The 14555-nt window shown below is 49.3% G+C and overlaps 1 protein-coding gene across 1 annotated transcript in view; it reads left to right on the top strand.

The window, feature by feature from the left end:
* Positions 1 to 14183, top strand: part of OAZ2 (ornithine decarboxylase antizyme 2) — a 198156-nt gene extending 183973 nt beyond the window's left edge. The window contains 1 exon segment of the mRNA XM_069625424.1: positions 13837 to 14183. Coding sequence (XP_069481525.1) covers positions 13837 to 13967 — 131 coding nt within the window. The 3' untranslated portion in view covers positions 13968 to 14183.
* The last annotated feature ends 372 nt before the right edge of the window (positions 14184 to 14555 follow it).

Here is a 14555-nt window from a genome sequence, read left to right as displayed (position 1 = left end):
TACCCCCCGGCGGATCCCTTCTCCGGCCACGCCACCCCCCCGGGCCCACTAGCCTGTGACCTATCTGCTTCTTAAATTGACCCGGGGACAGCCTGAGGCGTCTGCCCCTTCCTAGTTACCTATGGTCTGATCATTTTACTGAGCCGAGGTGCGCTCTGACCCCCGATTTCCCGTACTGACGCACCATTGATCCGGGACTTACTCGCCTTGATGGCCCTTGTCTTCCAGAGTGCTGACCACCTTGCAACCTCACACAGTGGTATACCCCTCTCTCACCTCATCGCAGTGGCAACCAGAGGCTTCTCCTGCCCCTCCTACTAGTCATTGTCTCCTTGGCCCTGGGCTCTACAGGATCTCTGAGGTTTACTTGTGGTTCACTGGCTACTACACATATTAGCTGTCCGGGGAGGCCCATCCTGACCCGGAACCGGCAGTCCAGCATAGATTGGTTCCCCCCATCTGGGCTCGAGTCGCCGCATTTTGTGTTGCTGGCCGGCTGCGGCCCCACGCACATGCAGCCCGGGTCGGTCCGGGTGCCCTCCCTTGGCGCCCTACTCACCCCTGGTCTGGCCCACTGGTTTTGAGCTCATCTCGTGTCGGCATCATGTCGACACGGACGGGAAAGAAACAATCCTCCATCAATATGTTTACGAAGCCTCCGGGGGGATCTGGGGCAGAGACACCTGCACAAGAACCTTCCATTGCACATGAACTGGAACCATCCGAATCTCAGAAAATGATGGAATACATCCGTGAGGGGTTCACCACAATCCATAGCAAACTAGACGACATGAATGGTACGATATCCTCTATTAAGGCACATATGGAGAGGACGGATGGTCGTGTGACCGAGATTGAATCGCGGGTGGGCACCGCTGAGGATGGTCTTGGCTCCCTCCGTGCGGAGGTCTCCACGCTATCCGCCCGCGTGACAGAGGTGGAGAAGAAGAATGAGGATCTTGAGTCTCGCTCGAGGCGCAACAACCTCCGCATAATCGGGGTACCGGAGGACGGCATACAAGAACCCATGGAGGACTACGTGGAGAGCATGCTACTCCAACTCCTTGATTCCCCAAAACTCTCCCCTCAATTCGCAATCGAGAGAGCCCACCGTGCACTTACGGCGAAGCCCAGGCCTGGCGCTCCTCGGCGCCCTATCATAGCCAGAGTCCTAAATTTTCGCGACCGAGATGCCCTCCTTAGGGCGGCGAGAATCAAGGGAGACCTTCTGTTGGGCGCAGCCAGAATCCACCTATATCCGGACTTCTCGGTGGCGGTCCAGCGTGAGCGTAAGTCCTTCCTGGCGGTGAAGAGAAGACTGCGCGAATTCCAGGTCAAATATGCTATGCTATATCCTGCCAAACTGCGAATCGAACATGCAAACCGAGTATACTTCTTCACGCTACCGGAGGAGGCCTCTAAGTTTATAGATGAACACTTCCCCGGCTGAACTGGACTCGCAACATTCACTGTCATTGCTTTATATCTTGTTACATTCGACCACACACTGTGATATTGGCCTAACACAACATGGTCTTATTGTGGAGGCGATATCAGTGGGCCCTAGCCCAGAACTCAGTTAGACTTGTAGTATTCCGTCATTCCCAGTTGCGGCATCTACAGAGGCTCATGGGCCGAGCGGATCGCCGCCATCCCGTCCTGCTCACATCGTGATGGAAAATGTTTGTCTTTGTTTTCTCTCTATGCGGTTCAACTGCTGGTTTGGGTTATGATACATTGTGTTCTAGCTGTTGGGCGGTTGACGGCACCGACTTCTCCCCGTCGATGCGTCCCAGTTACTCGCCACATGCATCCTTTGCCTTTTCGATTCTCCAGGAACTCTGTGGTAATCCCTCGTTCCTAATGTTTCTGACTGAACACATACATCATTTCGATCATGTTGATCAGAAGGTTACTCCTTATAATCTCGTTACATTGGTTCATTATAGATGGTCATGCCTGCCCTCCCCCCGCCCCCGCGGGACCACCCCCGGATGAGACTTGCTATCATTGTCAGGCATTAAGTTTATCCTAAAATTGCCTCATGGTACGGAGCACCGCCGCCAGGCCGACTTACAGGCCCCCCAGGCGTTGATGCCATTGTTTTGGATTTGGTTGGTTGGATATGGGGTGTTCATCCCTCTGATTGGGGGAGGGATGTGGAAGGGGGTGGGGGGTAGGGGAGTTTACGTTAAAAAAGGCTTGGTAATTGCAGAGAAGGGTAGAGTTCAGAGCACCATGGTCTCAATACCGTCACAGATCTGATTACAATAGGGACCGATTATGGGGGGCGCTGTTCCATCCACCTGTATTCCTCTGTCTACCCTGGGAGTATCGAGTGAGGCAACCCTGACATTCATGAGCTGGAACGTGCGGGGGATGGGAAACTACAAGAACATGAGATTATTACAGCTTCAGGCTGAACGGCATGGAACTAAGATCCTGTTTCTTCAGGAGACACATGCGGTTACTGAGTATTGTGAAAAGTTTGCTAAAGCATGGGGACCACAGAGATACCAAAGCTCCTACTCTACACAAAGCCGGGGGGTTATGACCCTTATTCACAAGAGCATTAGATTCAACCCCATAGCCACGATAATAGACCGCCTGGGCAGATACGTCTTACTCCGTCTTACAGAATAGGGAGGTGGTCCTGCTAAATATCTACGGTCCCAACATCGACGATCCTGAATTTTATACACACCTTACGTCTCTCCTAGATGGCTTCCCGTTGGTACCGATTCTCTGGGGAGGTGATTTTAACACGATATTTGATGTTGATCTTGACAGATCTGGTTCTCGTCCCCGTCAACTCACTAGGGCTGCATATACTACACTCTCTTCACTTCCTCGCCTGGCCCTGTTCGACGCATGGAGGCTCCTTTACCCCGACTCCCGTGCTTACTCCTTTTATTCCTCGGTGCATGATTCCTTCTCCCGGATTGATAGATGGCTAGTGTCTGATATACTCATAAGGAGTGTCTCGGGCTTGACGATCCTCCCCAGGACTCTTTCCGATCACTCACCAGTGACTATCACCCTATGCTGGGGCCCGGATCACGACCGTACTAGACACTGGAGGATGAAACCACTTTCCCTCCTCGACCCGGTCTTCGGTTCGGAGTTGGAGTCGGCGATCGAGGAGTTCTTTGAGACCAATACCGACTCCGTCTCATCACAAGCCACCCTTTGGGAGTCTTTCAAGGCCTACATCAGAGGCATTGCTCTCTCTAAGGAAAATGGCATCCTTAGAACCATCCGTAGGGGGATCGCCGAGAGTGAAGCCACCCTATCCGAGTTGGAGGCTCAATATACACAAGATCAAACTCCTGAGACCCTTGCATTGATCGGCACGGAGCTAGATACCTTCCGCGCACTTGCAGACCGTGAGCAGAGGTTTCTCGATAACCCTGGGCTTGCGAGGAAATACGGTGAGGGTGAACGCCCATCCCGTCTCCTGGCTAGGCTTCTCCGCCGTGAGTTTGGTGCCCCACCCATTCCTGGAGTTGAAAGACCTGATGGATCCCTGGCCACTTCCCCGGGTGATATCAATTCCGAATTCCTCTCCTTCTATCAATCCCTGTATGCTAACGTGGACAATGCCACTATGTCAGAAATTGACGCCTTTCTTGACAAGCTTCCCCTATCGGTTCTATCCCCCGATACCATCGGAGCACTTGAGAACCCATTTGCCCCCTTGGAATTCTCGGAGGCCATAGACTCCCTCTCATCAGGCAAATCCCCGGGATCGGACGGTATACCCGTTGAGTTCTATAAGCGGTTCAAGTCTCTTCTACTCCCTCGTCTGGTTGCGCTTTGGGAGGAATCGGTGGAGGTGGGTCAGTTCCCTCCCACGCTCCGCGAAGCCACCATAACCGTCCTGCTAAAACCTGGTAAATCCCCCACTCAGTGCGGCTCTTACCGCCCACTCTCATTAATCAATTGCGACGTCAAGATTTATGCAAAGTTACTTGCTTTACGACTGGTCCCCTTCATGCCACATATCATCCATCCAGATCAGGCGGGGTTTATTCCGGGACGCTCTACCTCCCTAAATTTGAGGCGCCTTTTCAATATTATAAGCAGAGTGAGCCCAGATGTCCACGCAGTGGCCGCCACGCTTGATATGCAAAAAGCTTTTGATTCAGTCTCGTGGAGGTATCTCTGGCGGGTACTCAACAAATGCAAATTCGGCCCCACTTTTCTTTCCTGGGTCAGGCTACTATATTCAAATCCCGTTGCCAGGGTCCGCACCGAGGACCGTTGCTCCACCCTCTTCCAAATAGCTAGGGGTACTAGACAAGGCTGTCCCTTCTCTCCATTAATCTTTGCTGTGGCAATGGAGCCGTTCGCGGATATGCTTCGCCAATTTCATTCTCATAGAGGCCTACGCACCACCGGTTCCTCGGATATAGTCTCCCTATATGCTGATGATGCTCTCCTCTTCATTCGCTCCCCTGAAATTAATCTGGCCCCAATACTAGAGGATATTGTTTTCTTTGGCCGTATCTCTGGCCTGACGGTGAACTGCGCTAAATCAACTCTTTTTCCGCTCACTCCCAGCACACTCCCCCCTCCCGATACCCTGGGATTCACTTGGGCCCAATCTGAGTTTACCTATTTAGGTATAGTGGTGTCACGCCAAATTGAGCGGGTTTTCGAGGAGAATTATCAAGTATACCTCACAAATCTTACGTTAAAAATTCAGGGTTGGGACAAACTTCCGATTTCGCTGGCTGGTAGGATAGGAATACTGAAGATGGTAGTACTCCCCCAACTATTGTATAGATTCGCTAATGTCCCGCAGTGGCCGGGAGTCGAGTTTTTTCAGGCACTGACACGAACCCTCAATACTTTCCTCTGGCACTCGGGTGCGGTCCGCCTTAAGTTCAAGACCCTTGCCGCCCCGATGGAGGTGGGTGGCTTTGGTGCACCTGACTTCCTCAAGTACTGGCTGGCGGCACAACTTCAACACATTGCACATTGGTTCAATATATCTGACTCCCCTCCCCATGTCAGACTGGAAAAGTTATCGGTTAGTGGCCGCGACATCCGATCTCTGGTGATCGCACCCATGCCAATAGAATCGGGCTCACTAGATCCGGTGAGGTGCACATCCTTGGCTTTATCCAAAACATGGCAAATATTGGGCACCACCTATCCCTTCCATGGTAACTTCCCGATCTGGAACTTTGTCACGGGGATCCCACTGGTCCCCCCATCGGTTGTTCGCACATGGGCTGAGGCGGGATTTGAATTGCTCCGAGACATATTCGGAGGTGGTAATTTCATTGAATGGCCTGACCTCCCACCGTCCCTCAGACAGAGGCCCTCTGTATGGCTTCAATACTCATCCCTCCGTGGAGTCCTCAAACATAAGTACACATGCTTCCCAGCATTGCCACCTGACGAGCTGGCGATCACGGAACTGTCCTCACCTTTCCCTATGAGGGTTAACATTTCCAGACTATACACCTTGATCCAATCCAGATCACCCCCTTCATTTTCTAAATGAAAGCGCTCTTGGGAGTCTGATCTCGGATTGGAAATGACCGACGATCGTTGGTCTCATATGTGCTCACGTATCCAGAGGGTCTCCTTCAACTCCCGATTCAAGTTAATTCAATTTAAGTTACTCCACAGATACCACTACACCCCGACCAGACTACACCGCATTTCTAACAACTCCTCCCCTAGATGCCCTAGATGTGGCTATGATGACGCCGACTATATCCACATGATCTGGTCATGCCCCCGCCTCACCCAATTCTGGAGCGCAGTTTGCTCCACTGTCTCGTCTATTCTTGATCACCCTATCTCCCCAACCCCAATGAAATGCTTATTGCATGACTTTCCCGAGCTCCACCGGGATTCCAGGAAACTGGCTGGCCTCTGTATGCTGCTGGCTGTGCGTGCTATACTACTTTGCTGGCTTCGCTCTATCACCCCTACTCACGCACAGTGGCTCAGAGCAGTTACGTGGGCTTCCGATACAGAGGAATCATGGGCGGTACAACAGCCCGCCTGCTCTAGACCCAGGGACATTTGGTTGAAGTTCCGCTCATTTATGTCCCCCCCCCCCCCCGACACCGACTCAGGTCCTACATCCCCAGCCACCTCTTCTCGTTTATCTCCAGTTGTCTCTTGAATTGCCCTCCACCGGGTTTTTGTACTGTCCTGCTATGTACCCTTCCTTGTGCGCAAGTCGAGTCTTTGGACTTATTGTATGAGTCTGTGATGTTTTAAGTTGTTTTGATTTTATATGCTCGGTTATTGCTCACCAGTACCTGTGCTACCAAGCTGAATAAAAATAAAAGTTTTAAAAAAAAAAAAGAAATGTTTCTCCCAATTTAGCCAATCAAGGTAGTCACGCTAAGCCAAATTCCTAGCCCTACACGGGCAGTTTGCTTAAAACCATTGATTTCATTGATGCACACTTCAGCATCCACATCTGAAGTCCCAAAGGATATTCAAAATGTGTTGTTTGGCATGAATGGAGAGTACATGCGTTTAGTTAAGAGGCCACCTTACGTTACATCACCAATACAAATATATATCCTAAATACTTCAATTTGGTCTGAGCTGTCTGCCTTGCCTCACACACAGGTGAGGAACTCAGTATCCCTCCCACTCGCTGTGAAGTTCACCATCTCTTTGGACCATCTGCTGCTTAACGTATTATTGAATCAGTGCCTTCCAGTCAACTTCCAGAAGTGTTGTGGTTCTACCCCACTGCCTCTCCTCTGTTGGAACCCTTCTGCTCACAGAGTTGTGACTCGCTTTTCCACTTTCAGGGTGCCATCTTGCTCTTTGAAGTGTTCCTAATGTCTTCAGGGCTTGCTTTCTTCAATCACATGGTGGTGGACTTTCTGGTGAAATGTTTTCCTAGCTTCACATATACATCCTGTGACTGGGCCAGGTATATGCCCTTATCAGGTGGTGATAGGAACTCCTCTCAGCCTGAGGTGAGAGGCCTACTAAGTTTAACGCCAGAGCCAGTCCTTAAGTAGGATTTAAGAGGGCCCCAGTCCCTGCCCCTTCTCATTGTGCCTGGTTGCATGACCGCATACCTGCACGGTAACGTTCTGCACAGATGGGAGGCAGAACAAACCGTGCAGCAGCATGGACCAAAGATGGGGCTATGCGACCTGCTCTTGAAGAAGCACAGTGAACTGGAGTGCTCGTCCACAATTCACCCAACTAAGACAACCCGTGCCAGCAGAACACCCTTGCAAGCCCAAGCCTGGTGACACTGGGAATATTTCCGACATATGCTCACCTGCATGCAGCCACACGGTATCGTCCTCCCCAATCCAGAAGGCTTAGGATGCTGCGAGACCCACTTGAACATGGCCGTCATTGTGGCAGGCCACCATTGCTTGGGAGCGGTGGTCCCATTGATGAAAGGGGGGCTGGTCTGTGTTAAGACGGATTTCTGAACTCTGTCCTGGTGGCGCAGAAGTTCAGAAGGCCAACCTAATTACTTGGAACAGGGTAACCTCTGGACGAGCCAGACCAATCAAGGTAGCGATCGCGGCGGTCAAGACTAGGTCTCAAGAGGGGTGAGGGTGACTGAAAGCCCGCAATGAGCACACAAAGCAAGAACACTTACAAACTACTCCAAACAGTTGTTATATTAAAAATATATACACATTTATTTCAAGGCCTTTAAAACAATGACCGTAGCGAGAAAATCACAATATAACGATAGTAAACCAACACATACCATATCAACACAATATATATACAAATACAACAAGTCTCAAGCGTTATATGCACGAAATGTGTAGTCCACCTAAAAGGGAGGGAAAACAGGCAGTGCGCAATAATGCTTAGACCCAGTTCGCCTTCAGAGGCACCTAACTAGATGGAAGTCCGAGCCCTGCGAAGAGTGGAGCCTTGCGCTCAAAAGTACCTGCACGCGCTGGTGCCAACGGGCAAAAGGAGAAGCTCTTCGAGGGAAATCAGGCAGTTCAGTTTAGTGCACAAAAGAAGAACAACAAGTTCCGCGACTCAAGCGCAGCCTCCACAGTGGGCAGAAGCAGAGCGCGAGTACAGAAAAGGGTGCCGTTTGACACAGCGGGGAAAAGCAATGGGCTCCTGCAGGAGGGCGACCAGATCCTAGCTATGCTACTCACCGGTCCCCGATGCAAGCAGACCCAGGCTTCTTCGCGTCAGTTTCAGCAGCTGGCAGGTTCAGAAGAGCAGGGAACGCCTCGTCGTCGTGTTGAGTAAAAAGACGTCCCAATCGAAGAAACCCGCACAGTTTGTTACCACAGCAGGGCAACGGAGCGGCCGTGTGTATCTGAGCCAAATGTACACTACTCACTTCAGACCTGGGAACGCCAAGTGTACGAAGCGTGTGAGAGTGACAAGGACTCGAAATACTACACAACCTGGCGGCGGTTACAGAGCAAGACTCCCATGTAAGCTGGTCAGTCAGCTGGATGGCCCAGAGACGCTTCCGAAGGCTTACTGGCAGGAGATGGTGAAGATGCCGAGAATAGCTGTTCCCGCTATTCCATGGGTCGAAGTACCAGTACAGGCCTTCTGGTTCGATCAAAGGTGAAAAGGGTTTCACAAGGCGACAGCAGTGCAGAGGAGAAGTCCTTCAGCGGGTCACCAGCGATTCCTCGGTCCAGCCTCTTGGTTGCAGGATACTTGGCTCCTGTATTCCTTCGTTTGTGAGAACTCAGGAGATCGACATGGTAGTGGTGTTTCCAGCCCCCTCTTATCCACGGTTCCCTTCGCGCCAAAACGGAGGGGACCCAATGGGAGATCCGCTCATCAACACTCACACCATTCGTGGACCAATCACGGACCACGGTGGTCCCAGGCATTCACACCACCCTAGACTCTCTGGCACCCAGGATGTGTATTGGGACCAGACATCCCAGCCCACATCCTGGAGGCACACACAAGACATGTAGAAGCCCGCGAAAGCATCCGTGTTTCGCGGGAAAGTACATGCCCAAATAAGGAAGGCCCCGGGTCGGCTCGACCTGGGGAAGGTGAAGGGAGCAAGACGGTCAGCGGACAGGACAAAGGAGCCTCGTGGTCTGGCCATTTTGGGAGCCAGGCCACCATTTTGGGTTAAGCGCGAGAAACGCGCTTAGAACGCCAAAAGGAGCTCAAAACACAAGAAACGATCGCTGCCACCATTCCCGTCCCTGAATCTCTTGCACCGATCAGATACAATCCTAAACGAGTATCTAGGGCCTGTAGAAGGCTAGAGACCCAAGAGAGCTGTAACTTAGCTTACAGTGCCCTCTTGTGTCATGTTGCACGAAAGCCGCAACATGATAAAAGAAACTACGGGAAACAGCGTTCCCCGGTACTGACTGTCTTAAGGGCATGTCAGTTTCCCCGTAAGAAAGGAGCGAAAGCCCAGAGGAGTGCGGCAGAAGGCTGCACTTCTCTGGTAAAGTCAAGAACAAGGTGAAAAACAACAGCAAAAAGTTTAGGGGTTGCCACATGGAAGGAAAATTACCTACAATTACGAAATCTTTCCTAACAGTCTGGCAAACACTTTTGATTTGTTGCCTGTTTGTAAAACCTCCTCAATGGAAAGAACAACCAGCGGTTGGCTGAGGGAGTCAGCCAATGGAGAGGGAATGGGAGAGGATAAAAGGGAGGACCGAAAGGCAGAAGGTGTGGGCTGTTCAGGTGAGACCAAGGGAGTACAAGGACCAAGAGACCAGTTAGAGGAAGGATAGAGCAGAGGAGCGTGGAAATGTATTGAAGGAGTGTTCAAGGTGAGGTATTGGATGGTGGGTACTGGAGTTTGACTGTGCATTCAAAATGTGTGTATGGTATAGATAGTGAGTGACTGAAGGGGATGTGAGGTGAGAGAAGAGTGAATGAGGCGAGAATGTGTGTGCAGAGTTTTAGTTTGGAAAGACTACTAGTCGAATAGAAATGGGGTGTAGTGTTGTGTGGAGGGAAGAGAATAGAACAAGTAATGGAGTGGGGATTAAGAACGGAAGCTGAGGGCAAACAAAATGGAGAAACGCCAGAGGGATAGAGGAAGTGGGTAGAGGGAGAAGACAGTGGGTGGAGTAAGAGGAAGGAGAGTAGGAAGAGAGAGAGTGACAGCAAGATCTAGGGAGAGGGAAGCTGAGCATGTATAGGGAAGATTAAGAGGGGCCTGACTGTCTGGAAGGGGCCCAACTTACAATCGAAGTGATCTCTGGATTTTAGAGCAGGGGCCACCTAGATAGTTCCCTGAACAAGTCTTTAAACATGATAGCCTAAAGGCGACCACCTTATCCAAGACCAGCATTAGGATTTACTGATCTCTAGTGACCATTCTGGGGTTGAGGAATAACTGGGTTTGGGAGGAAACCCTCATCTCCACATTAGATAGAGTGGAAAGCCCCTTAGAGAGCCCCCTAACTATAAACAAATAAAAACCCTTGAACTGTCTTGGAGAGTTGGTGTGTTGTTTAGGGCATCTGTGACATTACTTCTATGCCATGCCCTTTTTCTACCTTTTGTATGTGATGTCATCCCAATGGGGCCTCGACCTGAGCGCGCTGCACAGCAGGATCCAGAGAAACCAAGCTGAGGGTGCATGCCTGGGTACACCCACTGCTCTGCTCCCACTCACCAGTCACTTTCTGCACGCAAAATCAACTACATGCCCTTTTTCAACTGGGCTCTTGACCATATTTTTGCCAATCATTTGCCGGTCCTTGTCTATGCCCTGCTTTTAGGGTCTGAGCTGGTGCCACTCTTGCATCAGGTCTTTTTCCAGCAAAAATCTGCATCTACTTTGCCTATAGTGCTTTGGGTCAATTTCTAGCTCACACCACTCGGAAGCGGTTTTTTTCATAGAACAGTTCCCATCCCTCCAAGACTCTTTCCAAAGTACAACGCTTTCTTTTCAGTCAGTTGCCATGCAAGAGGGACACATTCAATGCTGGGAGGATAGCTCAGGGGCAACGTGTTTGTTTTGGAAGTAAGGCAATGCAGGTTTGAATCCCAGTCCCACGCTTGGAGACTGGTCTCTGGTATTAAGCTTGTTAAAAGATTAATTCATTTTACCCTAGCAGGAGAGGTTCTGTGTTTTAGCACAGCAGCACAAGCATCTCGGAGGGGCCCAGTAACCTGAAGATATCGCACCCTCCCTGATGCGTCACCTACTTGGTGTGCTCGCTGTTTCATAACCAAGGGGCCAGATCAATCTACTTTGCTGGATGGTTTATCTGTAAGGCTTGTAAGGGTATTCTAAGTCAGGCCACATGTCTTCTTGAGGTGCCTTATCCTAGCTTTCCACCTGTGCTGCCCAACACATCCAAGTGCTCCCTTGATGAAACACCCTCTATCGAAGCCACCCATGGACTGCATTGCTTCGCTGTTGAATGTGCTTGTGTACATAACGGCATCTATGCACCCTCTTCTAAAAGAGCGCCAGGCCCAGGCTAGAGTGTCCTCTTCTCTGGGAAGATCCACAAGTCTGCCCAATGTGGAATTTGCGACTAAATCTGAACCCTTGGAGGTTAGTTGTACTGCAGAGGACCCTACCTTGATTGATATGGCCAGTCCCAACATTTTAGGGAGAAGTGCACTGGGGTTTACCCTGCCCCCCACCCCTTCAAGGATGGGGCTGTCAACTAGTGTATGTTTTACTCTACCTTCCCTGCCACATGGCCTCATATACCAACATCATACCACTTTGCTGTTATTCTGCTTCACGGACACGGTTTGGGTGCTATCTGCGCAGTCTTTACCAAATATAGCTATTCCTGCTTTCAGGGAAGGGAGGTTTGTTTGCTGCTACATTTAGGCAAATCTTGGCAGCTGCCCTGGATTTCACAACAAAGAAAGGTCCAGTACACTATTACTTTCAGTGTTTCCTAAAGACACGTGTGTTGGTACCTGTACTTGCTCCCATGATGCTGTCACATAGGTACCCTGCCTGCCACTACTCCTTTGATGTCTCCACCTCCTGCCGATGCACTGGGGGTCCTTCCATCAGGAAGGAGACTCTGTGCTCAGTTAAGGCATTTCAAGATCGTCATGAGCATCATGGAATGCCTGGGCCTCCAGATCCCAACCTCCACCTGTGGAAGCTGGAGTCTTTGTTATTGGTTATATAGGTACGACCCCAAAGACGTGACTCTTCCTCCAAAATGGCATCCTTTTAGAAGTGAGGCGAGTATGGCACAAGCTACATTCTCTTCCCTGATGGGCAATTGCTTGGAGGCTGGCTACAGGCCGATGGGCGATTAAACTATACCTGGCTTCTCAACCTCGCCCGCAGTTGAAAGTTTGGTTGCAGCTCATAAGTCCCTCCAAGTAAAGGAGAGAAGGTCCTTGAAGCAACATGAAAGAAGGGTTACCAAATGTCTGCACCAGAGGCATATTAATGATGAGACTATTTGAACAGCTTTCAAACTAAGTTGTGGCTAGACATTTGGGTGGCAAAGGGGGTGGGGGACAGCCTACCAGAGAACAAAAAAGAAAATGTCGGTTGTGTGTGTCAGCAGAAGCCAAACTATTGGCTTCCAAACAACTTTACACAGCCTACTGTTTACATCTATGCAGCCCATTTATACAGCCGACCCTGTTTTTTGTCTGTTTTTATGTCTTGACTGGGAGGCAAGCATGACTACATTCTGAAGTACAGGATAAAGGGCTTGGCCTACTTTTTGATGGCCTTCAGCTATTTGACCCAACCACAGATAAAGCCTAAATCAAGTCTAAACCAAAGATGAGCGAGTCACCCTTACAATGAAGCCCCTCCTTGTCCCAACAAAACCGTTTCAGAGAAGTCCCATCCACTTCTTGAAAGAAGATTGTAGGTGTCAATTCCAGACCTTGAGGTTGGGCAGTATCACTCTTCTGGCGACTCTCCATGAAAGATGCGGGGCACCAAGGACTTCATCCCTTCCTCCTCAACAGAGGATCCCAATCCCAAACAATCGGACTGTTCAGTGAGTGACTTGTTCAATCCCTGCAAGGAGATACCTATAATGTTTGGGCTTGTTGCTTCAGGGTGGTAGCGCCTTCCACTCGTCACTTCTCTTTCTAGCCTCTTCTCTCCAGTCTCTTATCATTTTTTTTCATCACATACCGTTCTTCCTTGTCCACATTGGGGTCCCTAAAGGGAGTTGAGTTCTGGGGACGCCCTAGGGGGGAGTTCTGCAGGATCCACTATATACTGCCTCCAGGGTTCACATCACAAAGATGGCACTACCCTGTTGTTTGTAGATCGACTTTCTGGGCACCTTTGATTAGATTTTAGATGCCATGTCCAGCAAAGAAATGTGTTTGAAAGACGCAAATCTATGCAGTTAACAACCAAACTGCATAGATAATACACCATAAATTGCTCAATGGACCCCCTGAGCATTTCACTGCAAAATATATATTCGGAAGACTCTGCTACGGATAAGAGCTGGTGAAGAATTGGCCAACATGAAATCTGGACCTGTCTTATCTAATAGATCGTGAGGCTGTTCTCAAACAAACATGGTTGAATGCCTTTGAAGGTTTTGGTAATTGCGCATCAATTATGGACATCCTGAGGCAGGAGGATCTGGTGCCATATAACCGAGAATGCATGTACATGGGTCTGAGCTTTCACTTAACAGATCAACACATTGTTACTGTGGATTTTGGCACACAAGTATGTCAGTAGCAGAATACAATGACTTATTAAAGAAAATCCTATAGCTTAAAAGTTGGTCTCCCATTGACCGGAAGCCATAGGACTTGATGCTTTGAAACTGTTTGTGTTTGGTAATACACATTGTCAGCTGAATATATTCTATTATGTCTAGTTTCTTTTTAAGACTCAGTGAAATATTTTGCTTCTTCTGTTTACATTAGGCCCTCTTCTGAAGACGTTCAGCTTCCTGGGATTCGAACTTGTGCGACCAGGACATCCCTGCGTTCCATCTCGACCAGACGTCATGTTCATGGTCTATGCCTTGGATCAGACCTCCTCAGACGAAGACTAGTCTGCAATTGTTACATTATTTTTTTCATTTGAGGGTACTTTGCGTGTGTGAAGAGCTGCTTAAGAGGTGTGGGAGTTGGGGATTTTTAGCATCTATTTTTGCATAAAGGGATGATGCAAGAACCTCTTGGACTGGCACTGCATCTTTTTTAAATTGTTTGTTTTGCTGTGTTTTTACTTTTCTTTTTGCATTAAAATGTCTTTTACTTGGAGATCATTACACACGTATGCATATAAATCTTGACATATACACACAAAAATGTATTCACTGAGAAATGAATATGGTTCACGAATCAATGTAGGTGATTTTTAAACTTCACTTGTGTGGTACACTTTGTAGCCTAGTAGCACCTTGTACGCAAGGTAATGTAATAAAAGACCCACTTCATGAGGGTGAACAAATTTGATGCAATCTGTATCCTCATTTGACAAAGCTTTATTTCTTACTGCACAGAAATAGTCTCGTTTGTTCATGCTGATTTGTATATCCTGTTTTTTGGTTTGTTTTATGTATTTTAATAAGGATTTTACTGCTAATGAAAGGTAATGGTTTGGCAGCACTGATATCGCAAGAACGCAGCATATTTAT

Source organism: Ambystoma mexicanum, chromosome 11, assembly GCF_040938575.1.
Source record: "Ambystoma mexicanum isolate Mex_15411 chromosome 11, UKY_AmexF1_1, whole genome shotgun sequence".
In the NCBI taxonomy this organism is placed as follows: Eukaryota; Metazoa; Chordata; class Amphibia; order Caudata; family Ambystomatidae; genus Ambystoma; species Ambystoma mexicanum.
The sequence above is the reverse complement of the archived record's forward strand: the minus strand, read 5'-3'. Positions and strand labels throughout refer to the sequence as shown.